At 57.6% G+C, this 26,221-nt stretch overlaps 1 protein-coding gene and 1 long non-coding RNA gene across 4 annotated transcripts in view; one reads left to right on the forward strand and one right to left on the reverse strand.

Moving 5' to 3' along the window:
* Window positions 1–26,221, reverse strand: part of OLFM1 (olfactomedin 1) — a 38,036-nt gene that overhangs the window by 6,163 nt on the left and 5,652 nt on the right. Inside the window, exons 1-5 of one of the 3 annotated variants that reach the window (XM_037797882.1) lie at window positions 19,238–19,426; window positions 17,198–17,347; window positions 12,586–12,741; window positions 10,492–10,711; window positions 2,757–2,863 (exon numbers count right to left, since the gene is read on the reverse strand). In XM_037797882.1, coding sequence (XP_037653810.1) covers window positions 2,757–2,863; window positions 10,492–10,711; window positions 12,586–12,741; window positions 17,198–17,347; window positions 19,238–19,327 — 723 coding nt within the window. In that variant the 5' untranslated portion in view covers window positions 19,328–19,426. Of the gene's footprint in view, window positions 1–2,756; window positions 2,864–10,491; window positions 10,712–10,893; window positions 11,216–12,585; window positions 12,742–17,197; window positions 17,348–19,237; window positions 19,427–26,221 lie in introns of those variants that run through there. The other 2 variants (XM_037797880.1, XM_037797881.1) reach the window with 2 other exon arrangements.
* LOC119505232 lies at window positions 20,645–25,651 on the forward strand. Its single transcript, XR_005210696.1, has 4 exons — window positions 20,645–20,723; window positions 21,182–21,823; window positions 21,943–23,292; window positions 25,472–25,651. It is a non-coding gene; the product is annotated as an uncharacterized LOC119505232 (long non-coding RNA).

Raw genomic sequence — 26,221 nt, forward strand, 5'->3', positions numbered from 1 at the left:
GTCCACGAGGGAGGGGAGACGACGTGGCTATGCAGAGCGGCCAGAGCCCCGTTTTGGGAAGAAGGCAGCGTGGCGGGGCCCGGGGCTGTCCCCACACTCAGAGCGGGCACCCGGATGCCTTTGCCAGCCGCCTTGCCGTGCCCCTTCCTTGCCTTGGGCAGCCACTCCCCACTAAAGCCACCCCCCCTTTCCACAGCTCCTTCTCGCCAGGCGCCGTCTGCACAAGTCATCAGGCAGAAAATAGATGTGTAATTATCAAAAGAATCCATCATCACCTCGACAGCTTTGCAAACCGACACCCTCACTGTTCTGCACAAAGCAAATAATCCGAGGCTTTCAGGAGCCACGTACGTGGTATGTGGACAAAGGATAAATTATCAGAGCTCCCCATGACAAAGGGAAATGAACTTAAAACAGAGGCCAGGAGGCGTGCTGGTAGTGGGAGCTGTGTTACAGAATACTCCCGAAGGTCTAGTCTCTGCAGCCTGAAGCCGGGGGTCCCTGCTCCCTGGCCAGTGGCGTGGTCTTCCCCAGGAAGGGGTGCAGGCAAGAGGGGCAAGGGGAAGGGGCTATCTACTCAACAAAACCCTTGACCAGCTTTCTGGAGACCCTGGGCAGGTCACGTGAACCCTCAGAACCCCAGGCACAGAGGAGGTGAACGCTGAATAAAAGCAGCTGCCCCATGCTCACCACCACTTCCTCCGGTATCAGTGGAGTTAATATCTATGCAAAGTGCCGGGAACAGAGGACCCTCTTTTATAAGCATCTGCCGTCATCGTCTTGTTTTAATTCTGTATTATTATTATCATCGCCAACATCTGCAGATGGCAAAAAGTAGCTCCTGAAGCAAACTACAAACAGAAGTGGAATTTTCCAGGTGGGATATGGAATAAATGAATAGTTGGAATAACAATTACTCGATTAAATTGTTAGAAAAGGCTCATGCATCCGCTGTCCCACCTCAGAAAGATGAAACAAAAGCAATCATCCCATCATCCCCCCCAAAATACTCGAACTCCCCGTGCCTGGGTTTGTAGTCGATAGCCAGCGCTGCCCCCACTCTCCGCAAGCAGCCAGGGTGGTTCCTGGGAAGGGGCGGCTGCCTCTGGCTGCTGGAGAGAGGGGGCCGCCGCTCACCGGGGGTGGCTAGATAACGACAAACGCCACAAGCTTCTGCAAAGCCCACCAGCGCCAGTCCCTCCATCCGTCCTCCCCCCGAAGGAGCAATTGTGCCAGGTAGGAGTGTCCTGCCATGTTTTAAATATAAGAGAACATGCTGTACACTGACTCTAAATTGGAAATTGTGAAAGCAGGTGGAGGTACAGAGGTCAGAAGTCTCCGGAGACAGAGAGCAGGATCCATCCACTCCCGTCAAAAACCAACTGGACGGAGTGGTGTGGATCTCAAATTTCCGACTCCCTTCCTCAATCCATCCCCAAGAAAACCTGCTTTGAGTATTTACCTGCTCTATCTCCCACACCCCTAGGGAAGGAGGTGCTGGGTGAGAAGCGTGACAGACACCAGGGAGGGGGTACACGCGTGGATTTCCAGAGGACGGAGAAACCCGAGCAGACTCCCTCAGCACCAACCTCGGGAGATCGTGGGACTCCCCGAGGGGGCTGCTCGGCAGGGGACTTTAAACATCATTGTGGGGCAACTGCACACAGCAGAGAGTGGGGGGTGGGTGGCACCAAGGGGAGGCTGTAAGAGGCGGCTGTCGGAGCCAAGAGGGGCCAGGAGTCACCATGCAGGCAGCTGTCCCCATCTCCCCATTTCCCAGAGGGGCCCAAACAACAAAACCCGGCCTTGTTGTGCACTCCCTTTCGGAGATCTTACTCTGGGGGAAAAGCCTAAAAAGAGAGCATGCTGTCTTTCTTCAATCAAAAAGGAACATGAGCTCCCATCAGCCATGAAAGGGACAGCAAATGAAACACAAATGAGATGTCATTAAACCAAGACAAGCCCCACAGAGGCTTTTCCTGAACGAAGCAGTGACGGGAGAGTCTGGGAAGGTTCTAGGGGAACGAAACCACCTCTGAGTCCCACCTGGGAGCACCTGAAGGTGTGGGGCGAGCGCTTCCGTCCTGCCCTACCCCAGCCTCATCCCAGCCTCCCCCACCACCCGGGGCCTGTGGCTCTGAGTTAGGGCTGGGGTGACAGCCAGGGGCAATCTGTCCTCCCTCTGCCGCTTCCTGCTGTCCACGAGAGCAGCTTGTGGTCAAGACAAGGCCTTGAGAGACCTCTTGGCCCGAGGACCCAGCTCTGGCCTCAGGCAGACGGGGTCCGCGGCCCCTTTCAGCTCCTGCCCCCCCCCCCACCTCCCCCAATGCTTGGGACAAGCTGACCTCCTTGGGGTTCACTCCACCTGCCCACCTTAGAGACAATGGACGTAAACTGCCCAGGGCCCGCTTCCCTCACCCTGGGGCTCCCCAACCTCTGGCTCCCCCACCCCTGGAGGGGCCTTGTCTGCATTTACCAAGTTGCCTTTGGGTTCTGGGCTTCCCCCCGTCTCCCCAAACAGAAAGCTATGGGGGCTTCTGGGGCCTCCTCTGGAGGGAGGCTAATTGCTCTCCCCAGGAACAAACACCCCTGGGACCCCGGAGTCTGCTCAGTCCACGGCCCCAGGGGGGGTCTCCTGGGCAGGCGGGCATGGTCGGTTACAGGGGTGAAGTTCCCAGGAGAACGCCCCAGTCCAAAGGACCCCAGGCCCAGGCCACGGCTGCTTCACGAGTCTGGTGGCGGGGGGGGTAACTTACCCTGTTGTCACCTTCTGGGGCCAGGGGGTCCGTCATCCAGGATCCGAACCTTGAGCCAGAGGTCTTGATGGTCACCGGGTCACTTATGCCCGTCAACTTGCCGCAAGCTGGAAGAGAGCGCACGCGCGGTGCAGGAGACGGGGCGTGAGCACGGCTGAGCCATGGGTCCCGGACGGCGCGGGCTGGGGCCGGCCCCTCCTGCCCCTCCCCGGCTCCCTGCGCCCTGTCTGGGGTGTCTGCTACAGAGCTGCTTGTGCAGTGGGGGCCAGGGAGGCTGCTCCTCCCCCAAACAGGGAGCAACTGCGGCCACGGCGGGCAGGGATGAGGCCTCACGGAGCCCCCCATCCGCCCGGGCAGCAGTGCTGGGGCAGCACTTCTGGGCAGGGTGTCAGCCCCTCCAGACTTGGTTTTCCCCTCTGTGAGATGGGTCAGCAGCAGCTGCACCTCACGAGGCTGCTGTGGGGTCACTCCGAGAAGGCGGGTTGAAATAGTCCGGTGCTTCAACAGTGTCCAGTGCAAGAGCCAGAACTCAGAGCCAGCCTCTCCCACAAAGACCCCAGGGCTGCTGCACGTGAGCTGCTGTCCCACGGTTCTGGGCTCCTCTTTACCCTCTAGAAGCAGGCCAGGAGGAGGTCTGGGCTGCCTCGAGCTGGGAGCGCCTCAAGCTGGGAGCACCTGGCTTCTCCGGGAGAGGAGTCCAGAGTCCGCAGGGCCCTGAACCTTGGAGCCTTAGAGTGGGTGGGATCCGAGGGCCCTCAGATGCGACCTCAGCTGCCCCCCAACTTCACAGACAGAGGCCAGGGTCAGGGAGAGGCAGGCTCAGGGTCACACCGCCATCCCACAAGGTCCCGGGGCTGCCTGGCAATGCCCTTTGGCCCGGGCTGCTCTCCTGCTGTGTGAACACGCCACACAACCCCCAGGAAGCTGAGCCTGTGCTGCACGGGCATCCAACCCCTCCAGAATAAATGCTCCGAGCCAGAGATGCCCCTGCACACAGCGGTCAGGCCCAGGGCCGGCTCTCCCGGGACCTGTGGCAGGAAGCAGCAGCTGGCCGTGCACCCTGTCCGCTCTCCCAGCCCTGCCACTGGGCCCAGGTGCCACCACCGAGGTCAGCCCGTGGGGTGCAGAGGCTGCCCCGTTAGCACAGGCACACAGGGGGCTGCAGCACTCAGAGAAGGCCCAGGCGCTCTGGGACCCGGGACTGCAGCTCAGCCGGGAAAATCCTGCCAGGCAGCCCGGCCTCGGGGGCCACCGAATCTCTTCACTTAAAGTGGGGCGCGGGTGTCTTCACTTGTGGCATCGTGCCAGGCTGCGGTGTGGCCGTGTCTGTGGGTCGGCCGGAGGACGGGCACCGGGGCAATGCCAGGGCTTCCAAGAGGAGCGAGGAAAAGCCAGCTGCGGGCAGGGGAGAAGCTGGCTTTTCACCCCAATACGCGTGCGTCCGGCCTCCAGGCTCGAGAGGCAGCTGCCTCTAGCCCGGATTTGAGCAAGAATGCTGACAGCGCTTCACTCCCTCATGGTTCCCGTTATTGTCCCAGTTCCTGCTTTAGGGAGAACGAGGCCCTTCTCCTGCATCTGTCCTGCACCCCCCCACTGGGGGCTCCCCTCTGGAGCAGGCACCGCTGGCACCACCGCCCAGGCTGGGCGAGCACATGCACTGGGACGCTGGGCCTTGCGCTGACAGCCACGGCCCCTGCACGCCTGGCTCCGTCCCCGGGTGGAGAGCGGTTGGGAGCCCCTGGTGACCAAAAAGAACAGGAAAGTGCGTGGGGGTCCTGGAAATCGCCCGAGAGGGTCCTTTTCTATGACCAACTTTTCACCCCAGTGCCCTTCAGGGCTTTGGGGTGCTAAGGACTCCATCTGAAAGAGGGGGTCCTGGAGAAACCGGGGTGCAGGCTGACTCCACCCAGCACCCCGAGCTGCTTCCTCCTTTGCTCCTCCCGACCCTGAGGCGTACGGGGCTGCCGGGGTGAGACAGCGGCTCCCTCGGGGGTGGGAGAGAGTTGGGAGGGGCTGACACCCCCAGCCCAGTGCAGACACCTGCCGGGCTCCCTCGGGCCGCCGCGCCGTGGCTCAGGCTGTCTGTCCATCCCTAACGCCACCCCCTGCCTTCCCCCTCCTCTGGGACTGGAGCCCAAACAGTGCCTCTTCCATAGAGACCTCCCAGACGGGCCACCACCCCCCAAACTCCCTCCACTGTGTCCCTGCTGACTGCAGTCTCGGCCCAAGGATTTCCGGGGTCTGCGGGGACAGACGCCTGTCTGTGTCTCACTGTCCTCTTCCCTTATACACTCTCAGAGGGTCAGAAACCGGCTGAATTCATCGTGTTCCCCCAAACTGGGAGATTTGTACATAAAGGTTTGGATGAATGAACAACATCTCTGCAGCCACAAGAAAAGGCACCACTGGGTGACTTGGAGGTGAACTTACTCCTCTACCAGAAAATCCTCCAGAGTCTATAGCTTCATTCTCCGTTTCAGCAGAGGGTGGGCAGCACGGAGGGACCTTCTCCTGAGCTCAGCGTCACAGTGTGTGGACCTGGCCAGCCCAAAGGAGCCACCCCGCACGGTTGGGGCACCCCGGCACTCCTGGCGCTGGCTCTGAGCTAAGTTTCCTTAGGTATAGACAGAGGGTTACCGAGGCCAGTACAGGAGTGAAACGCAGGCTCAGAGTAAGTGCCCGAGGGAGCCAGCAGCTGCTGTCATTACCCATTCAGACTGAGAACTGTGCAGAGAAGGGGGGTGCAGCCAAGTCCAGCTCGGGGGCTGCCTGCCCATCACACCACACCCCACCTGCCCACTGCGGACCTGCTGGCCTGGGCTCAAGGAAAGTGTGGGGCTTCCTCAGGAAAGGGTACCTCTCTCTAGGGCTTTGGCATCTCCCTCTCCCGGCTCCTGCAAAAGCCATCCTGCGGAGGGCATCTCACAAACATCAGGCTGCCCGTGGGTGCCTTCTACAGAGCTGCCAGCTGTAGGGTCCTCTGGGGCTGGGAGCTGCCAGCCCTCCTTGAGCCGAGAGTCAAATATTTTTGGCTCTTTGTCCAGACTGGCTCTGCAGAAGACCTCGGGAACCAAGGGGACCTGCAGAAGCTCCAGGGCAGAGCGGCAGGCAGTCTCGGCACATTCGTTCTGGAAAGCACCAGGCCTGGGCTGGAAAAGGCCATGGTCTGAGCCACGAAGGGCAGGCCCAGAGCTGGGAGCACCTGGCCACTCCAGGGCCCATGCCAGGCCTCCGGAAGGAGAACACGTGGCCAAGCTTGGGCAAACGAGCAGCTTGCAGATGACAGCATCCGCCCCTTGCTGGTCCTTAGGAGGAAGCCATTTCTGAGCTGCAGACTGGATGAGCTCTAAAGGGCACCCTGGACTGGCCCAGGGGGAGATGCCCACCCAGGTGGTCAGGCCAGAGAGAAAACGGCTAGGGCAGCCCTGAGGCCAGGCCGAAGAAGAGTGGTAACCCATCGCCCCATCCCAAACACCCCAAGTGGGAAGACTGAGACCTCGGGCACTGTGCAGCCTCTGGGCCTAACTCCCTCGGTCCCAGCTCGTATTCCCTGGAAGACTGGGGGCCTGGACAGACAACTGCCCTTGTAGATGACATACTCTGAAAACTGAGCAGCTCCGACGTGGATCTCGGCTGCTGGGGCTCCGGAGGGTACCAGAGAGCTTCGCCCAGACGCTCGGGCCACCTCCTCCCGGGGGCGGGAGCGGCAGGGGCTCAGGGACCTGCCCTCACCACCTCAGTCCCGAGTGTTTCCTGGAAGGAGCCCGGGAAGGAAGCCGGGCCACTCCCGCCCAAGCCCACACAGAGCAGCAACACAACGAGGCCAGGTTTCGTCACCCCGGGGAACCCCAAACTCAACACTCCCGCGTCTCTCTCTCCTCCTTGGCTGAAAGCCCCAGTTGTGTGTGCCCCTTTACCCACTGGCCTTGCCAGCAGCTCACTCTCTCAGCCCCACCCGGCCCCCGGGGAGGAGGCAAGGACCCGCTCTCTCTGCATCCATGACCCTTCCTAACTCCCCAGGGTCAAGGGACAGGAAGGAGACCCCAGCCTTGTCAGGACATGGCGCCCAAGCAGAGCACCATGCCCTGGCGTCCCCACCTGGGAGAGAAGCACACTGGACTTTCACCCAGGTGGAGGCCGGGGCGGCCTCAGCCCACTGGCTGGCCGGGGACTCTGGGACTGAGCTGGCAGGCTCTGTTCAGATGTGTCCTTGGTGACATAGAGACCCCCCGGATTGACCCCAGAGCCAGGCTCGGCCTGAGCGTGAGGGAGCCTGGCTCTTTCTTCCCACACTTTAAAAGAAAGGAAACTAAGGATGCCTTCAGCATCTGAGTCATAGGATGGTAGTGGGAGAACGCCGAAAGGTCAGCTAGTCCCCGCTCATTTTACAGAGAGGGCAATTGAGGCCTGAAGCCAGCGGGCGCACGGGGGCGGCATTTTACGCTGGGCTGTAGGTTTCTCGCTCAGTCTGTTTACTGTTGGAGCTCCTGGCCCTGCAGGGTCGGTGGGACCCAGAGAGAGAAAGCAGAGTCCCAGGCCCCAGCTCAGGGGATGCGGGGCCCCTGGGCAGCTGTGCCCCATCCCTCACCTGGGGGTTTGTCTAAGAAGAAGAGGAACTTCAGGGGAGCCACACCAAATTGCACCCCCCCAAAAAAAAAGGATCCAAGAGATGCCAAGCTCAACCTCCAGTCCTAGAGGCTTTCCACATGAGGGTTTCAGATCCCAGGTCCTGGCTGGGCCATTGGAAAAAGCCTGCAATCCCATTTCCATCAATGGAAACGGAAACAATGGGATCTGCAACCCCTGTTTTGTTTTGTTTTGTTTCCGTGTATGTTCTGGGGTCAGACAACGTCAGTGATATGGAAGGAAGGTGTGAACCAGGAGAGACCTCATCGAGAGCAACTCTGGAGAGCTGCAGAGAGACCCTCCCCTCTCCCGGCACCACCAGGAAGGCCACCGAGGCGGCTTCACTAGCAGGTCCTAGAGCCACCACGGGCCAGCGGATCCACTGGCGCCTGAGGATGGGGCGGAACCATGGGCTGCGGTATGGCCACTCCTCGCAAAGCCCCAGGCACCCGGGAGAGCTGCCTCCCTGGTTCGGGGCTCGCCACAACCTCCAAGCAGGGAACACGCCGTCAGGATGGTCTCGAGGCTGGCCCCACTTGCAAGGCTCAATAAAGACAAAACCAAGCAGCCACCGGATATTACTTGGGTCCTTAAGATATGGAGCCTGGGAAGAGGGAGGATGAGCAACAACAGCTGCTAAATCTATCATCTGTCTCGATCTCTATTTTTATTTATCTACTGCTATCTGTCTGTCTGTCTATATCACCTGTCAATCTATTTCTTTATCTATCTACCTATCTAATCTGTATCTCAGGAATACCTCTATCTTTCCATCCATCCATCCATTATCTTTCTATTCATTTATCTCTATTTCTATCTCTATAATCTGTCACTATCTACTCATCTATCTTTATTTATCTACCTCAATCTATCTATCTGTCTATCTGTCTGTCTATCCAGCCATCCATCCATCCATCCACCCTCTGCCTCCACCATCAACCCATCGATCTGTTTCCCCACACCCCAGCCCAGGGCTCTGCAGTGGTGGGAGTGACCTCCGAGGAAGCACACGGTCACCCCAGAGCGCGGGGACTGCTGCCCCTCAGGTCACGGACGAGGAGGAACCCGAGCTCGAGATGCCCACAGCTGGGAAGAGGCGCGGCTGTCTAGGATGGTTCCCTTCTCTCAATGACACCCCTCGCCCAGACCAGGGTTCCCCCAGCTGGCAAGCGTCCAAATCACCCGGGTGCTGCTTAAAAGGCAGGTTGCCGGGCCCCACCCCAGGGATCCTGACCCAGCGGCTCTGTCTACACGTCACGCTCCTTCCGCAGACAGAACCGGGAGCAGCGGTAAAACCACACAGCTACAGCCCAGCGGTGGAAAGACAGTCTCTGGGGCCTGTTTATCCTCTCCCTTTATTCTCAAATCAACCTTTTCAGCAGCCCAAGAGTAAACACGGGAAAGCGCCAAGGAGCTAAGCCACGAGGCAGGTTCACCAGGGCCCGGCACAGGGGTGGCCAGTCTGGAGGGGTGGGCTCCTCCCCTCGGACGGCCCTGGGCAGCTCACCATTGGTAACTTTTCACTTTGAATTTCCATCTTGCTCTCGAGATTCATTATTTTTAGGAAAATGTGGAGGCTTGACCCTGGTTTCTCCCTGGTGCACTGAGTCTGTGTATTGGGGAGGGAAAATGAGCAGGAAACACCCCTTCCTCCCCCAACTCTGGCGTCCGCAATGGGGAGAGCTCAGAAGCCCTGTCCACTCCGGGAGGGCCTGACGGGGCCGTGGTGATGGGGAGCGCTGGCCCTCAGGGGTGGAAATGCTCACAGACCCCTTCAAACCTCCACACCGATGGGAGAAGGGCAGGATGGGAAGGGATGGTGGAGACCGCCCAGCCCCGAGCTTTCCAGGGATGGTCTCAGGTTACTCAGCCCGGACACCCCAGGACCCAGCACTGGGGGGACCCTGAGGAAAGCTGTCCCTCAGGGGACGTAAGAGGGAGTACACATATGAAAACAGATGGGGCAGGGCACAGTTCCATGCCTTCCCTTCAGGACGGGGAGCCTGGAAGGCTGTGCCTTTAGTGAGGGCATCTACAACAGCATTAAAAAGTGATTTAGAGCTGGGAAACTGCTTAAACAAAAAGTTTGGCTGACTCTGACTCTATTTTCTTTCCCATTGAAAACTTGGTCTCTTTGACCAGCCTAACAACACTTGGAAATTTTTCTTAAATATTTGTTATTTTTGGATGCTTTAAGTTCATACGAAAATATCTGGAGTGGGGGGAGGTAGAAAGGGAACAAATTATAACGTCAAAGAAAGCTCAAGGGAAACATCCTCATAAAGCAAAATTACCCTAAATTCTCCTGAAAAGTATAATATGCAAAATGAACAGCCTCTGGGTTAAGAAACAGTTGGTGAGGAAGGCCAACTAATCTTTATTAGGGAAACCTAAAAATGGGGTTGGGATTTAAAATGTGCTATTTCAAAATGAACTGGACACTAAGATGTTCAGATTTGTTAAAGCAAGTAACTGGAACGCTGTTAAGGAAAGTGGGCATTTAATTAGACATTTAATAAGAATCCAAGCAGCTCTCCCCACATTGGGGTTCCTTCTTAGAAAAATGAGTGGGAGCGAGGAGCGTGTTTGCCCACAGGTCCCAATCTTTTCCCATTAGGAGGTGCTCCTTCACGTGCTGGGAGTGGCAAATCTTCTGCTGTGATGCGATCAAATTTTATTTTCCTTTTTATTCAAATTGCGCATGAATCAGTAAATCAGGAGCTTCACCAGCCCTACTTCTCAACATGGAGGGAATCTGAGATTTAGGCTGCCGGCCTTATTAAACTTGTCTCAAAAACCCAACCCAATCCAGCACACATGCCTGCACCTGCACTTACTGCAGGTGGTGCGTGACCTCCACTACCCCAATTCATTTTCCAGGTGTGCAACTCAGGGGGGTCTGTGAACCGGACGTTGCATAGGATTCGGACAAAGCCCTAGGTCGGCGCTGCCTGCCCTCCGCCTTGTCTACTCGTCACGGTCGCCCTGCCCAGGAGCCCTAACAGAGCCGTCACCTCCCTGAAGCCAGGCGGGCGCTGTCCACTTCAGCACCACTCCCTAAGCCTGCGCCGGGGACGGACGGCGCAGTGCCGCAGGGTTCTGAGCCTACCTAGTTTTTGCATGCATGCACGGAGCCTTTCTTCAAGATTGGATACTCTGCTCTGAAGTTCATCGTAGTCATAGGCGCCAATTTCCTCTTGCAGCTCGTTAAGCACTGACGTCAGATTCTGGACCTCCTCTTTAAACTGCAATACCAATTTGGCATCGGCCTTGTACTCTTCCAACACAGGGATCAAAGGCCTAAGTTCATCCATTTTCGCTTTTATCGCCTGCAAGGTTAAAATAAGCTGGGTTCAGTGCGATGCATGCAAAAACTTGAAACACCCGCCTTGGCCTGGCTTCTCCCTATCGGTGAGGGAAGATGTGCATCCTCCCACTGTATTTATGGATTTATTTATTCTGGCCCCAATGAGTTAGAAGAGCATATTAAACAGTCTTCAGAACACCAACATATTTGGGAAAGGTCTTTATTGTCAGTTTAGAATGCAACATCTTAAGGTTACATGCTTTAAATCACATACACAAAGTTTTTTTTTTTTCTTTTTCAAAAAATGCATTGACAAGGGATCAAACTATTCATGAAATGCACCTCAGTCGCATGCAAAGGAGGATCCTGTTGTATTCAAGGTTCCTTAGTGATATGGTGCTAAGTAATGGGAAATAATAGTAAAAATGCAGGGTGCAAAAAGCTCTCTGGCTCTCTTTCAGGGTTACATGAGAGTGTACTGCCTCTTCAGTCACTGCAGCATTGAAAAAACTCTTTTTAGTTAGCCCTGCAAGCAAGAAAATGAAATACTGTTGAAGAACTAGCTCGCCAGCCTGTTGCCTTAAACAGATAGCCAACGATAGACAGATATTTCCGTGGTCACTTAAAGAAAATTCACCCTTCAGTGCTGGCGTTAGCCAAAACAAGCTGCATCAACAGTTATCTGGATTTCTGAATAAATTCCTTAATGCAATTTACGCATGGTAAATGGCAAGGGATTGCTTTTCTTCCCCCAAAGCCACAATGCCCCAAATTTTAGAACTAGGAGAGGTGTCTGAGTGGAGGGTGACTGCAAAAATGAGCTACCCCATGGTCGCTGCAGACACCTTTAGAGGAGCTTGAGTCTCTCTCAGAGAAGGGCGAGCTGGCCCTCTGAGATGCACAAACTCTTTTTTGTTAGACAGGTCAAAATCTCTCTCTGAGATAATTCACGATGACATGTCAGAAGCAAGGACAAGATGTTCACTGGCCTCTGACGAGAGCCATCGGCTCACTTCTCCTCACTGGGAGCAGCCCTGCTCTCATTTTGTTTATAATATAGATTTATAACTTCATTAGCTTGCAATTTAGGCTATCTAATGTATTGCTTTTAGACGAGAATTAGTTCTTGCTTCATGCAGGGAGCGCATCAAAGGAAAACATTAGCATAAAAAGGATGGGGAAGACAGAGACAGAGCACATCAGCGATTTCCACCAGAGCAAGGCTGTGTAATTCACCCCGGGCATTTGCATCTGGGCAAGATTTCTAATTAGCATGCATTTATGCCTTAATTAAGGTGCATATAATTCCTCAATGTAATCAGTCTGACGCTGAGTAACCACTAGGCGTATATATACATATTTGTACATATGTATATATAATCTTCTGCCAAATAGACTCTGGCTTTGATGCCCAGAGCTACCTGGAGAAGAGAAACACTTACCCACAGAGTGAGAAAGACACTCGTATCTCTGCGTCTTCCCTGCAGAGCTAGTGGGCCTCCTCTTAGCTAAATTAGGTCGGATGTGAAAAACTGCCCTGACGCTCACTGCTCAGGAAAGGCTCCGTCAGTTCAGCTAAGGCTGCGCTAATGGGACCGGCCTGCTGCAGGCGATATCAGCTCAGCCCCTTCTCCAGCTAACAAGCGCCTTGGCCTGAGCAGCGTGGGATCAGGGACCTGCTGCTCGAGCTTGCTCCTTTCGGTGTGTCTTTTGCCCACCCAAGGAAAGGGCAGGCTCTCTCTCTCTGCCCCAAGGCAGCAGTCATTTGTGAGGCAAAAGGCCCTTGCTGTGCACCTCCCCAGCCCCAAACCATATCCCTGGAGGGAAAGGGGAAAGGGCATGCAGGAAAATGAGCCCAGCCTGGGAGGAGGAGGGGGAGGAGGCGAGGGTCTGTACCTTGAACTGCCTGGCCAGGTGCTGTTTATGGCTCTCCTCCACCTGTTTGAACTTGGACTCCAGTCCTTTCATCTGGTTCTCCATCTTCTCCACGTACTGTAGGTCTCTCTGAGTCCGCCTGTCCAGTACCTCTATGGATTGAGACATGTTTTGCACCTGTCAAAAAGGCAACAGGTTCAAGGGAAGAGCTGCAGCAGGTGCCAAGCGAGCCTACTGGCCTCCCAGTACACGACACTGGCCTCTTCTACACAGCCAGCATCCTGGGAGCCCAAAGAGACCCGTGCATTATTTATTAGTTAATCACCAGCATCGGGCATTGCGATGACCAAGAACTCCCCAAACAGAGCAAACTGGTTTGGTAAACATTTCCTCTGCCATCGTCAGGAATGTGCTCTTAGAGTCAGGGATGCAAATCCGACAGGCGGAATTCTCCCTGTCCTCAATGCTTGTGCCTGCAGGTGTAGGGCCTTGGAGACTCCATCCTTTTCTTTTTGGAAGGATGGTACTGTTTGTAGTCGCTTTGTTTTGCAGGATGAGATCGTTGGAGAAGCACAAAAACCAACAGAGTTGAACAGCATCGTTGGGCTGTGCCCACCCCAAGGTATAAATCCTCTCTGCCCCTGAAGCCCACTGAGTGTCTCACTGAGGAGGTTGATTGCTTAAGAGCAGAATGAAGGAACAACAGAACCGCTGTCCCTGATTCCGTATCAGGGCTTTTTTTTCCCCCGTCTCGCATGCCATCCATCACACCCCACAATATCATAGGTAGATGACTGCTCGCAAACATGTACATTCAGAACCTGGAGTCACGAAATCAATCACCCAGCAAATGAAGAATCGCTGTTTTACATCTTTACAGGCAGATCCGAATTGAGTATAGCCTCAAGATGCAACTTTAATCTTCAACAGGGTTTCAGAGAGCTTAAAAGAAAAACAGTTTTAGTGCAGCCACCTGCCAGCGCATTTTATCTTCAGGAAACCAACCCGTCTGTCTGCACAAATGCATTTGGGGCTGTGGGGAGGTGGAATGAAGCTTGGGATTGCCGCAGTGGTGTTCGGGTCGTTTCCTTGGAATCTAATTCGATTACTGGAGAGGGAGGAAGCTACCTCCATAACAACAAATACTCATTTCTGATTTTTGGCAAATTTAAAAATACTCTGCCTTCTAGGAATAAAATCATTCTGGTAGGACGCTTTGCATTGCCTGGTGCATTCTCCCCCCCAGCAGATCAAACAATGAAATAGAATAAAATGAGACAGCCATTGACGGAGACTTAGTGTGGGGAAGACTGACCCTGCTTATCTCAGCATTTAAAAATGGATGGAATTGTAAGACTTGTTATTTAAAAGCAACACAGACAAATTCAGTTTAAAAATTCAAGTCTGTAGAACACGGTATGGGGGTGACTTAGATGCTCTCCGAGCCCTTCTCCTTAGACTTAGATCTCCTTCTCTCTTCTTCCTTCATTTTGCTCTTAAGCAACCAACCTTCTCAGGGAAACTGAAATGTGTTTGCTCCTTATGGCTCCCCTGTCCCCCTCGCCTCTCTTGTTGTGTCTCTCTGAGTACCTGCAGCTTCTCCTTTGAGATGTTTCTATGCATCCTTCAAGGCCCAAACCGAAGGCCACCTCCTCCAGGGAGTCCTCCCCAGTGAGTAGAGTGGCACACGCTACTTGGAAACAATGGCCTCACCTCGCTGGCACGGTGCCTGGTAGCAGAGTAACCCACACACCTGCCTCATGTACCCTGTTCAACAGGAGACCCACAGAGGACAGGGACAGGGCCTTGCTTGCCCATCTGTAACCCTTGGTGCACAGACCCTGCAGCCATGGCCGAGAGGGAGGAAGGCTGCAAAGGGCAGCTCCAACCACAACCCCTGCTCTCACCCCCACCTAAGGGGATTCAAATCCCTAAGAGCCAGGGCTAACATTTGTGCTGGGAGACATTGCTGAGCCCATGCTGGCTTCCACCAGGAGACCAAACAGTTTAACGCTCGCCAGGGAATAAATGCATCTCACACATTTTAGAGACACCAAGCCACTCAGCTGCCTTGAACAAAAACAACTGCTCCCTGGTAGTTCTTCCCATCTTGACCAAATACTGTTCATTTTGGCCAATTACAAAGCAAAGGCCCTGGTGGGTCTTGGAATGAGCCTCCAGCCCAAGGTCACAAGTACCCCCTGCCCTTTGGACCCTCAGGAATATCCCTGCCTACACTGCCCATCTCAGAGCACTTAGATTCTCTCTCCTGTAGGGTGTGTCCCTGAGAAGCCAGGGGACATGCTCAAGGTCATGCTGCTGCTAAACAGCACCGTCTGCCCCCACCCTTACCCAGCATGGTGGCAGGTGCTAAGAAGGGGGAGCAGCAGACACACCTCACCCCAGAGAACGTCTACCTGCTAATGTTTATTGGACACCTCCCACGGTCAGGCACTGCACTGAGCCCTTGACGTTGCTTTTCTCATCTGATCTACAAAATCCCATGAGGTGGACATTATTTCGAGTCCCATCTCATGGATAAGGAGACCAAGGCTCAGAGAGGTCGAGCAGCTTGTCTAGCTGGATTCAAGCGGAGGTCTGACTCCAAAGCTCATGCTTTGTAAACTTGAGGCCACGTGCCTTGTCAAGGAGAACAAAGCCAGCCTCCCCCACGGCCCTCTTGCATTCTCTCGATCAGTGGTCTGGGGTCCTGGCTGCATGCAGAATTAAAACCAGGCTAAAGCAGACTGAGTTGTGCAATCCCCTGCATGTGGGTGTGAAGCCATGGGAAACAGGACCTGTGGAAGATGTTATTTTTACTTAAGATGTGGCCTTAATTAAAACCCTCTTACTGGAGGCCTTTTAAAGAGCAAGCCACGGGGAGGAGTGGGAAGGTGAAAGAGAAAGAGGACATCGCTGGGTGACGGGAAAGCCAGGGAACCCGAGGATTGCCGGCCAGCCCGAACGCTACTGGCCCAGGAGGAGGCCAACCTGCCAGGCTCCGAAACGTGAGACAACAAATTCCCATTGTTTAAGCTTGTGCCATGGCAGCAGGGAAACCAAGACAAAGACGGTGAGCCCCGGATTTTAACACGAGGCCGGGCTGGAGAAGCCTCGGACCAGTTGGAATACATGCAGCTGTGACCCCCAAACCAGCAATGGAGGCTGGGTCTTCGGGGGATGGTGGAGCCCCTGTGCCCTACCGTGCCCCTCCAGTGAGCCAGGGCCCCCTCCAAGCCCCACTCCCTCCTCTGCAAACCCGAATCATTCAAGGCCCAATTAAGCTTTGGTCTGGTTTGCTGTTAACAAGTACATATTTGTGGAATCCGCTAAACGTGGCATTTTACTTTAATTTCTTAAAATGATTTACTCCGATAACTAAAGATGGCAGGAAAACCCCCCGACTGTAGCCCGCAGAAGGCAGGCAAGTTCTATGGGCCGAGCGGGGGCCCCGTGCCCAAGCACAGGGACGGGCAGCAGCTTGGAGTCCTCAGAGCCTGGCAGAGCTGGGAGGACCCTCAGGAGTCTCCCGCCCACCTCCTCCCTTGGCAGTTGGGGAAACTGAGTCCAAGAAAGGGGACCTGCTTTGCCCACAGTTGTGCTGAGGGTCTGGGGTCGAGCAGGCCTGGGAGTGGACACTGCCCCCCACGCAGGTGGTTCTGCCCCTCCCACCAGGCTCGGGGGGTGGCGATGGGAGAGTCCTGCTGTCCCAGCCCAGGGCCCAGCCCTCCGATCCCAGAGGCCACCTTGCCCACACAGACCTCTTCTAGGACATGTGGGGGTGGGGTGGCGTGATCCCACACTGCCTTTCCCTGGGGGAGGAAGACCAGTGGAGCAGAAGAACCCACCCACTTCTCCTTTTCCCTTGGTAGCTCCCAGGGGACCCCAGAATGCTCAGCTAAGAACAGAATTGAGGGTCCTCGTGGTGGATACAGAGGGAGTCCCATGGGCTGTGCCGACTGGGGAAGGAGGGGAGGCCATGGCAGGTAGGAGAGAGGGATACCTGGGTACGATGCCTGGCCCGTGTGGCGATGGGAAATGGGGCAGGCTGCCCCACCAATTTCACAGGGTTCTTGTGAAGAGCAAACGAAATAATGGATTCAAAAAGCATATGCACGTGGCAAAGCACTGCTCCCAGGTTTCTTCCAAAGGGGACACTTCAGCCTGCGTGGACGCCAGGAAGGCATCCACGGTGGCAAAGGCCTGGCCACCTCTGGCAGTCTGAAGGCAGAGAAATGCTCCAAACAGCCACACCCTCCTGGGCCCAAAGCAGCTCCTCCAGCTGGAGGCCCAGCAATGGCTCTGAGCCCCTCGGGACTAACGGATCATGAGGGTCACTCGGAGGCAGAGAAGGTGCAGCGGGCCTGAGCCCCTGCCCTCCACCTCACCTCTCCATGGGCTCCTCTGCTGGCAGTGACCAGGAGATGGGTCTGTCCACCTCCTCCTGGGCCACCCTTTCGGAGCTTCCACTCATTCATTCATTCAGATATTTTGTGCAGGGACATGTCAGGGAAGAAGAGAGTGAGCCCTGGAGCCACAGTGGGCTTGCAGGCCGGCCAAGCCTTGGGGCTGGCCTGGAGACGACAGGCCCCCCACCCCCACCCCACCCCACCCCCGCCTGGTGCAGACTCACCTTCTCCAGCAGCTGCCTCAGCTGTTTTGTGCGGGCATCCCGTGAGCACATGGTCTGCTGGGGGGCAACCACTGTGCAGATACACCTGCCCTCGCTGTCCTGGGCAGAGCTGTACACCTGCCAGCTCTCCTCAGGGTTGGTGGGCAACACCTGGTGGGGGAGGCAGGGGGCGAAGATGGGGGAGGGGAGAGAGAAAGCCAGACCATAAGGCAGTGGGCAGAGACAACAGCCAGGGATCCCCAGTCTGGAGCTCAACCATGTCCACCCCCAGGGGAAAGGCCTAAAGCAGAGGTCCAGAGCCACGTTCTGACACAGGGAGGGAACACAGAGGCGTCCCCAGGATTGGAAGGGAGGTGAAAATGCATGACTTTCCATTCTTTTTAATACATGTTCACCCCAGAGGATGTGTGAGGTTTCGGCATCTGCTCAAACTGCTGTGCTAAGTAGGAGGGTGGGGCCATCAGAGTCCACACACCCAGCGGTGGCTGCGACTAGGAGCAAGGCAGGAAAGCAAGTGGCTGGCTGACTCCCAGCAGGCATGCAACTCAGGAATCAGATCTCCTCCAGGCGGGCAAGAAGGCACGGCTGGTGCAGCCAGGCCTGGCTCTGTCTCTCCCGACACGGGAGAGGAACCACCAGTGCAAAGAGCCCCAGACCCAGCAGCCCCTTAGTGGACAGCCGCCAGGCCCCTGGGGCCTCGGGGGCTGTCAGGGTTGGCAGCCTGCCAATGACTGCTCCGAGAAAGCGCCAGGCTGCCAGCTCCATGTGGGCTCCCCACCCACGAGCCATTTGGCGGGTTTCACCAAGTTGGGGGAGTTGCTGGGCAGGGATCACCCCCGACTACAGGTCCCGAAAGACCACTGGGAAAATCAATCAAAGACGCGCCGTGGTTGGTCTCACCTGCAGACAGGTACACAGGCACCCACCGAGCCTGCACCCACCCTCCACGCTGCTGCCCGCCCCTGGCAGCCGCCGGCCACCCTCCAGCCCGCTGACTGCCCGCAGCCTGCCTCCGGCTCCATCCACATTTCCCTCCACTGGCCTCACCTCACCTCCCTGCTATTTTTAGCCTGGAGCTGAGAGGAGAACTTGGGTGGGGAGAATCTATAGTAGGGATATATTTAATTTCATTCATTTCCAACCACAGCCGCTCAGATCCCAGAAGCGAGGAACAAAGTCATTATGAAAGAAACACCACATTCTTCTTAAAATAGGAGGCAGGGGGGACGCAAGGAGGATCTTAGAAGGGGGCCATGGGAAAACCTTGCAGAGCTCGGAGTCCTTCGCAGCAAAGAGGGGGCAGGAGCGGGGAGTCTCGCGTCCTTCACCTCTCCTTTCAGCCTAGAGGGGGACGGGCCTCGGACGCCCCCTTCTCTGGTACGACGCTGGCTCAGCCTTGGCCGGCCACCGGCCACCAAAGTCAGCCCTAACCAGAAGTGGCCCGGGCGGCTCAGGCCCCTCCCCAAGGCGCCGTCTTGAGGCCAGAGGGGTGACAGAGGTAAGGGGGCTTGCCGGGGACCCCACCCCAGCCCCTCCGCATGTCTCCTCTGGGGACGAGGACGGAAGGGCGCGGTGGGGACTCAGGAAAGGCTCCCGCGAGGGCAGGGGCTTCCCGGGGCCCCACTCCGCGGCGGCTCCAGTCCGGCTTTTACTAAGTACGGCTTAGTTCCCAGCCGGCTGGACCCAGCCCAGATGGGGTCTGGCTCCGGACTCCACCCTTTGCTTGCGGAGTGACCTTGGACAAGTCCCCCAGCTCCCAGCTGCGCTTTCTGAACCCCCCCAATGGGGACCCCATGTTCTGGGCTGAATGAGGGCCCGGAGCCCGGAGCGCTCAGCTGGCTGCCCCCCGCCCCGCGAGGGGACCCGGGCGAGGGAGGCGTCGCCACCGGGAGCCCGCGGCGGGACGAGTGGCCCGGCTGGGCGCGTAGCTGCGCGGTCACCCCTGCCCCGCCGCCTCCCGGGGCGATCCGGCTCCGCGCGGCGCCGGCCCAGCTCGGGGGTAGGGAGGGGCGCACTCACGCCGGGTGCTGCGGTTCGAGCGTCCCGCCGCGGGCCGCCGAGAGCTTGGTGGTGTTGAGGCCCAACCAGCGCGGGCAGCGTCTGCGACATCCAGTTGGTGATCATGGCCATGGTGCTGAGCACGACCCCGATTTTGAGCAGCGGCAACCGACATCGCGCCTCCGGCCGCCTCCTGCGCCCGCGCCGCGCCGGCGCCGGCTCCCGCGCCCCGGGCAGTCTTCAGGCGGCGGGCTCCGCGGCGGGCAGGGGCGCCCGGCCGTGTCCCCGCGCCCCCTCCGCCCGCCGCAGCCCCGCCCGCCGCCGCCACGCGCGCCCCGGCCATCGCCGCGCCCGTCCATGGGCGCCTGGTGCCGCCGCGTCCCCTCCGCGCTCCGCCACCGGCAGGGTCCGCCCGGCTGTGAGCGCGGTGCGGGCTGCGCGCGGGGGCCGCGGCCGGGAGGCGGGGACACGGCCGGGCGGCGGCCGACGCAATCTGCCCAGGAAATGGGTGGATGGCTCCTCTCCGCTCCGGCTCCCCGCCGCCCCCTGGCTGCTGGCAGCGAGGGCTGCAGACGGCGGCTGCCGAGAGCCGGGAGGAAGGACAGACCACCGCCGTCCCAAGTCACGAAAGCCGGCGGCGGCGCGCGGGGCCTGGGCCGGGCGGACTGTGCTCCCACCCCACGGCCTCGCGCGCTCGCTGCCTCCCTCACGACCCGCTGCGGCGAGACGTCGGGCACCCCTCTCAGGCGCCCCCCACCCCACCCAGGAGCCCGCTTTGGGCTGCAAAAGTGGCCCCGAAGAAACTGCGGGGTCCTTCGCCCCTGTGGACCGAGGCTCCCAGCCAGCCTGCAGAGCCGCCTGAAGCCCACCCTGGAGGGGAGCCCTGCACCACCCAGACCCCAGCGTGCGGGGGTGCCCGGTGCCAAGGGAATGGAGCTCCTGAGCACCCCTGCAGCCCCAAGGTGCTCCAAAGCTGTGGGGTGAAGGGGGGTCTCCTAACAGCTCTGGGGGTTTCGGGCTGCAGGTCTGTGCGGGAAGGGCCAGTGTACCAGGCAGCACGCAGGGAGGGGAATGCAGGGTGTGGGCCACGGGAGGGCTGTATGTAGGTCTGGAGCACAGGTGTGCACCTGGGGAGCTAAGGGGTCCTACCCATGGGGTGTGGGTGCAGGGACTGTGTGTGCGGGGGCGGGGGGCAGAACCTGGGCATCATGGGTTGGGTTGGGGCACATATTGGAGGGGCATGGGTGGGGGTCCTCACTGGTTCTCTGTCTCCCTCACAGGAGGGAACTGGGTGCCTGGGGCACAGGCGTGGGGGCTAGGACAGGTTGGCACAAGCCTGGCTTCTCCCCCACCTCAATAGGGCTTTTGAGTTTGCAGAAGGTTTCTAACTGCAGGTGAAAGCTGCTTCTTCCGGGACTTCCATTAAGCTTCCCCAGTCATCTGGGAAGGAAAGAATCCCACAGGTCACTTAATACATTCTTTTCTGCCTGGTGGAAATTCATCTCTTTCCGGGGAGGCGATGTGAAAGGTGGGTGCTGGAGCGGGAGGGGCCGGGCTCCCTGGCGTTTGCCTGGGATGGGCACGTCTTCCAGGACTTTTCCTTCTCTGTGCCCACTCCCTGTTTGTAGAGGGGACTCCAAATACAGTGAAAATGATCCTGCCTGGAGTTGGGCCTACGGGCAGTGCCTCTGATTTTTTTTTTTTTTTTTTAATGGTTTTTTTTTCTGGTTGAAAAACGGGATCGCTGCAGCGGGTCTGGGTGGGACACCAGCGGATCCCACCTGTGGGGGAACAGCGCCACCTCCCTGTGCAGGTTGGCATTGCAGGCTCTGCTCACAACCCACCTGGGGTCCCAGTCGCCCACAGAGAGCATGTTTGGGGCCAACCGAGAGCTGCGCCCCCCTCTCTCTAGAACACGCGCTTAACAGATTCAGGGCCCTGAGCTATGTCCGTCCAACTCACTCACACCCGCTTCCCACTCCACAGGGCCTATGACCACTTATTTTGTTGGAACAACCTCACATCCAGTCCAACTCAATCCACAAAACTTCTACATCATCTCAGAAGCGGCAGCAATTTGTGCAAGACATGGGACAGCATGCGGGGACCCCGGGCAAGTGTGAACCCAGCTCCCCAACCACGTATTGAGTTGGTGCCATCAGAGGCAGGCAGGCAGCCCGGGTGACCACCCTGCGTGCAGACTCCACAGCCAGACAGCCTGAGTGCCCACCCTGGCTCTGCTGCTTCCTGGCTGGAAGGCCTCGGCCAGTCTCTGTGCCTCAGTTTCCCCATCAGTAAACTGAGTTTAATAATAGTAACCTTCCTCCCAGGGGTCTGGAGGATTCAAGGAGTGGATGCCAGAGCAAGCTCAGCACCCAAAGTGAGTTGTTGTCACCCCCACTTTGCAGACAACAAAACAGGTGCAGAGAGGCCAGTGCTTGGCCGAATGACCAAGCTGGGATTCTGATGCTCCAGACACCTCTGCAGCCTCCCTTTAAGGCTGCCTTCGGCTAAAGGCCGTAGACAAGAGCTGCTGTTACAGAGCTGTGCCAACGTGGAGGAGATATCAGCGGATGTGAAAACAACCCCCGACAGCCAGAGCTACATTCTAGGGAGCTTAAGGCTCAGGTGGGTAGATGCAAAGAATAAAACATTTTTAAAAATATATTTAATAAAAAAACACCTCTCCTGTTTTGAAGAATCTGTGATTTGATTTTATGTCAATAACGTCCCATGTGGCTTTACAGTTGCTGCTCTAAATTTGAAGAGAGCCATGTTGGCCATGCATCTGAACGGAGAAAAGGAAACGCAGGGGTTGGTGACGACGGAGCCGAGCGCTGAGCGGCAGAGCCGCTGGAGGCCGGGACACCCAGGACTGGATGAGTTGCTTCTGGTTCCACCGTTCCTGACACCTGCCCCACCCTCTTGGGGACAGGTGATTTGAAGCTCCCCCATCACGTTCCTCCTGAGCTCGCTGTCATGCTGGGGAGCCAGGAAGGGTGCCCAGCACCCCCTAAGGCACAGTGAGAAGCATTCCTTTAAAAATAACAGCTGCAGGGACTCGCATGGGTCCTGCCAAATGTGACCAGGGCCTTGGAAATCCTGGTGCTCCCTGGGAATAAAGCTGACCCCAGGAGGCCAAAGGATTTAGGGGTCAAAAGATTATGGGAGATGAAGCTGACCTCCATCCACCCTTCTGCCTTTAAATCCCAGCCAATTCTGCCTTCCTTAATTGTCTATGTTTATAGGGAATTGAATACACAGTTCTCACCCCCTAGGTGGGATGTGGGTGCCGGGGCTGTGAGTGGACAGAGCGCTGGCCGCCAAGCTGGGCGTCTGCTTCTAACCTGCCGGGAGGTCCGAGGAGGGTCGCCTCCAGCTCTTCCAACCCCAAACCCAAATCCTCCGCGGGCCCCGAAATCTGCGCGTCAGCAGGAGAAGCTGCTGATTTTAAGGCATTTGAAAGGGTCATCAGAGAATGCGCGCATGAGTGTAATTTGGTTTCGAAGGCTACAAAATATTTCCAGAAGCAAACTATGAATCCTTGAGGAATGAAGGCATTTGAATTAAAGCATCCACGGCGTTGGCCGACACCAAGCGTTGCTCAAGAGGGATTTAAATCCCAGTTTCCAGGCGTCTTCCCTTGAAGCCAGTGCTGGCTGATCTTTGCGCCTCTCCAGAGTTGTGAGGACACGGAGCGAGCAGGACTGGGCCCGGCTGCGCTGGTGCCGCTTAAGGCACAGAGCCCTGGGGCGGTGTCATCAGCCCACTTTACAGACGCCCCTGAGGCTTAGAAACTGCTGTTCAAGGTCACCTGGCAGCCCCATCTCCAGGCGCGAGACAAGCATCGCCCCCTCCGTGCCCCTCCGCTGCCTCCTGGCAGGTCTACGGGGACACGGGGGCCTCGGCACCAGCACGGTGCCATGAGCCCCCGCCACCCACCCAAGGCAATTCCATCGGGGCATCCCTGCGAAGGACGTGCGCTCCCTTCCCGGTGATCCCTGCCCAGTCCTGCGGTGCTGGCTCACCTGGCCAGGTGTCCATCAGCACGCCAGCCACCCCCACCCCTGGCACTCAACACACCTGTGCCAGCACAGGTAAGAATAAGAAAACCCACCCCTGCGGCCCCGGGTTTCACTGCTGTCAAGTGGAGGGCCGATGTCACGTAACTAGTAAAGGGTCCTTCCACCTGGAAGTCTTAGGGGCAAACACCTGTGGGGTGTGGAAGACCTATCTGGTGAAGCCCCTCACGGCCACCCGGCGAGCTAGGAAGGTACATCTGGTTGCCGCCATCTCACAGACACGGAAACGCCTCGCTCACGGTCCCAGAGCCAGGATGACAGCTCCGGTGGAAGTGGGTCTCCAGGCCAGGCCCCAGTGCTCCTTGGCAGAGGGACCTCCCCAAAGATGAAGTTTGGATGCCCTTTTGATGTTTAAAACTATGCACATCTCCCCCCCCACCCCACCCCAGAAGAAAAACTATTTGCAAAAGAGAGAGCAAGAGAGAGCGGGCAAGCACAGTGGACGTGCCCTTCCACCCTGCGCGGCCCCTTCCGTCGTTTTCTCTGCTGAGGAAGAGCTCTCTCAGTGCCGGAAGCGGGACTGGCCCTGAGGGCTGACGAGGAGACTCCCCTCTGGCAGCTGCTCCCTTGGACCCGGCAGCCAGGAGAGACCACCAGGGGCAGTCTGAGCCCAGCGTCCCCTTGGATGTCCCTTTCGTTCCGACTCCTCTGTGGCCTCTGGGTTTGTGACCAGGTGGGCGGCATGTCCGTCTGCAGGCTCCCTTCCCGCAGGAGGGTTTTCATCCTGGCCTATCCCCAGGAGTCCTGCAGTGTCCCCTGTCGGGGGGAGGGTGTCTCCTGGCCGCCCTGATGTCCAGCTGGGTGTGTGGGAGGAGGAAGGACAGACTGTGTGCTGCATCTCAGCAGAAGCCTGAGGGCCTGAGGGTGGCATCTCTGCCAGCCCCCCCCGCTCCCTGTCCCTCTGGGAGGAAAGCATGTCCAGAGGGTGGCCTGGCTCCCCAGTGAGAGGGCACTGGGACCTGAGCTGTGTCAGCCCGCAGTGGGCAGCCTGGAACACAGATAAGAAACGCACCGTTGTTGTGCAGTTTGTTCCCAAAGCTAACCAACGCGGGCCCACTCAGGCCACGGAACTGCCTCTGAGGCCCCTCATCCCACCTCCCTCTCGGTGTCAAGCTGCTTTCGCTGGTGTCGGGAGCTACAGCGTCTCCTCGGTTCCCCCAGTGATGGAAGCCCACGTTCCCCAGGGAGAGCACACCGCCGTGCCACCCTTACTGCTGGAGACCTTTTCTTCTGTTGAGCCACAACCTGCCACATTTCCAATCAGCGGCCCCGATCCCTCGAGCATCGGAAGGCAGAGCAGGCAGCTCACTCTCCGCGGCCCCCTCCACTCTGGTCCTCCATACGCACCTCCTGCTCCTCTCTGGCAGGTTCCGCCAGCTTCCGTGGGTGCTGCCACAGTCTGGGCTCCAGTCTAGGCAGTGGGAAGCCACAGCTCCGTGGTCTCTGAGCAGCCCCCCAAAGAGGGCGTCCCAGGCGAGTGGCGCTTTGCAGAACATATCATTCTGCAGCCACGTCAGGCACCTGGTCCCACCGGCTCTGTCGTTTTCTACTCGCCGGGTGAGGGAGTGCGCCCCAATGCACCGAGAAGGGCAGTCTGGTTTCTATCAAGCAGCAAATGATCCTGACGTGAATTCAAAGGTGGTGTCATCATAAACACATCTAAGAGTTGAATGCAGGGTCTAGCTGGGAATTTAGGAGATACCCGGGATGTGTCATTTGCACAGAGCAGGCACGCTGGGGCCACCAGACTCTCGAGACAAAGTTCCTATCGTCCGGAGGCCACGTGGCTCCCACATGCTCTGCTCTCTGCATCCACTGCCGCGGCCACCAGCTGCTCAGGGTCTGCTCCTCCTGAGCCTGGACTTGGCTCCAGAAAGTGCCTTAGCAACCGCTACCACGGTCAGTCTCTGGAGAAATTGCTTGTTTGTGGACTCCAGGACTCCTGACTCCACCAGGGCCCTCTCCTCAGCTGCCACTCACAGCTGGCTCGGCTGGGAGCCAAGAGGACGCGATTCCCGGCTGAGCCACCCGGGGAAGGAGCTTGTGTGTGCACGTGCTGGGAGAGGGCCATCGGCCTCAGCTCCCTGAAAGCACCGCTCTTTCTGAATGGTTGGCCGCGTTTCTGGGAGCCCTGCTGGGGGTGCTTTGAGTAACGTTATTTATAATATACCTGTGTTCCTCCTTTGACCCCCAGGCACCCAAAGCATCACCTGGAGCAGACAGCGTTCCTTTCCTTTCAGAGCCACAGAGGAGGGCCGCTTGTTTACCAGGGAGATTTCCAGTGCAGGAGGAAGTCCTTGAGGGCATCTTGTATGCACACTAAAACTTGGACATAGAAGTACTCAACGGAAGAGAAGTGCTCTAGGTGACGCTCTCCAAGGTAAGAGCTGTTAGCATGGTACTCTGAATGCAGACGAGCTGGGGGTCCAGCCTCCCCCTCCTCGCCGCTGGACTCTTCCACAAAGTGCTTGGTGGCTGGCTCATGTCCCAAGGACCTGTGGGGCTTCACCGCCACTGAGCTGTGCACAAGGAACACACAGGCCACATCCCCATGGCCAGAATCTGAGCAAACGCATGTCCCTGTGGAACGAGCGGAGTCGCCATGAGCCCGTGGACACCGCGTGCTCCTAAGGCAGCCACTGCCTCCACCTGCTACCTGCAGGGCTGGCACAAGCCTGAGACCTAACCCGGGCCCAGAACGAGAGGGAGCGGGGTGGCCCAGTACACCCTCCGCAGGCCGGGGGCTGGGGCCAGAGGCTGACTGCACGGCGACAGCAGTGCACTCTCCCTGTCCCGGCCCCGTTGTGGGCCCTGGGATTTTGCAAATTACATCAAGGGCAGCAAATAACCAGAAGGCATTCCGGGCAGTTTAGAAAGAATAACTAAACGTGCAGGGTGCCGCCACACCTACATCCAAGGACCCGGAGGCATCCGCAATGCACCT

Source organism: Choloepus didactylus, chromosome 10 (genome assembly GCF_015220235.1).
Source record: "Choloepus didactylus isolate mChoDid1 chromosome 10, mChoDid1.pri, whole genome shotgun sequence".
Lineage (NCBI taxonomy): Eukaryota > Metazoa > Chordata > Mammalia > Pilosa > Megalonychidae > Choloepus > Choloepus didactylus.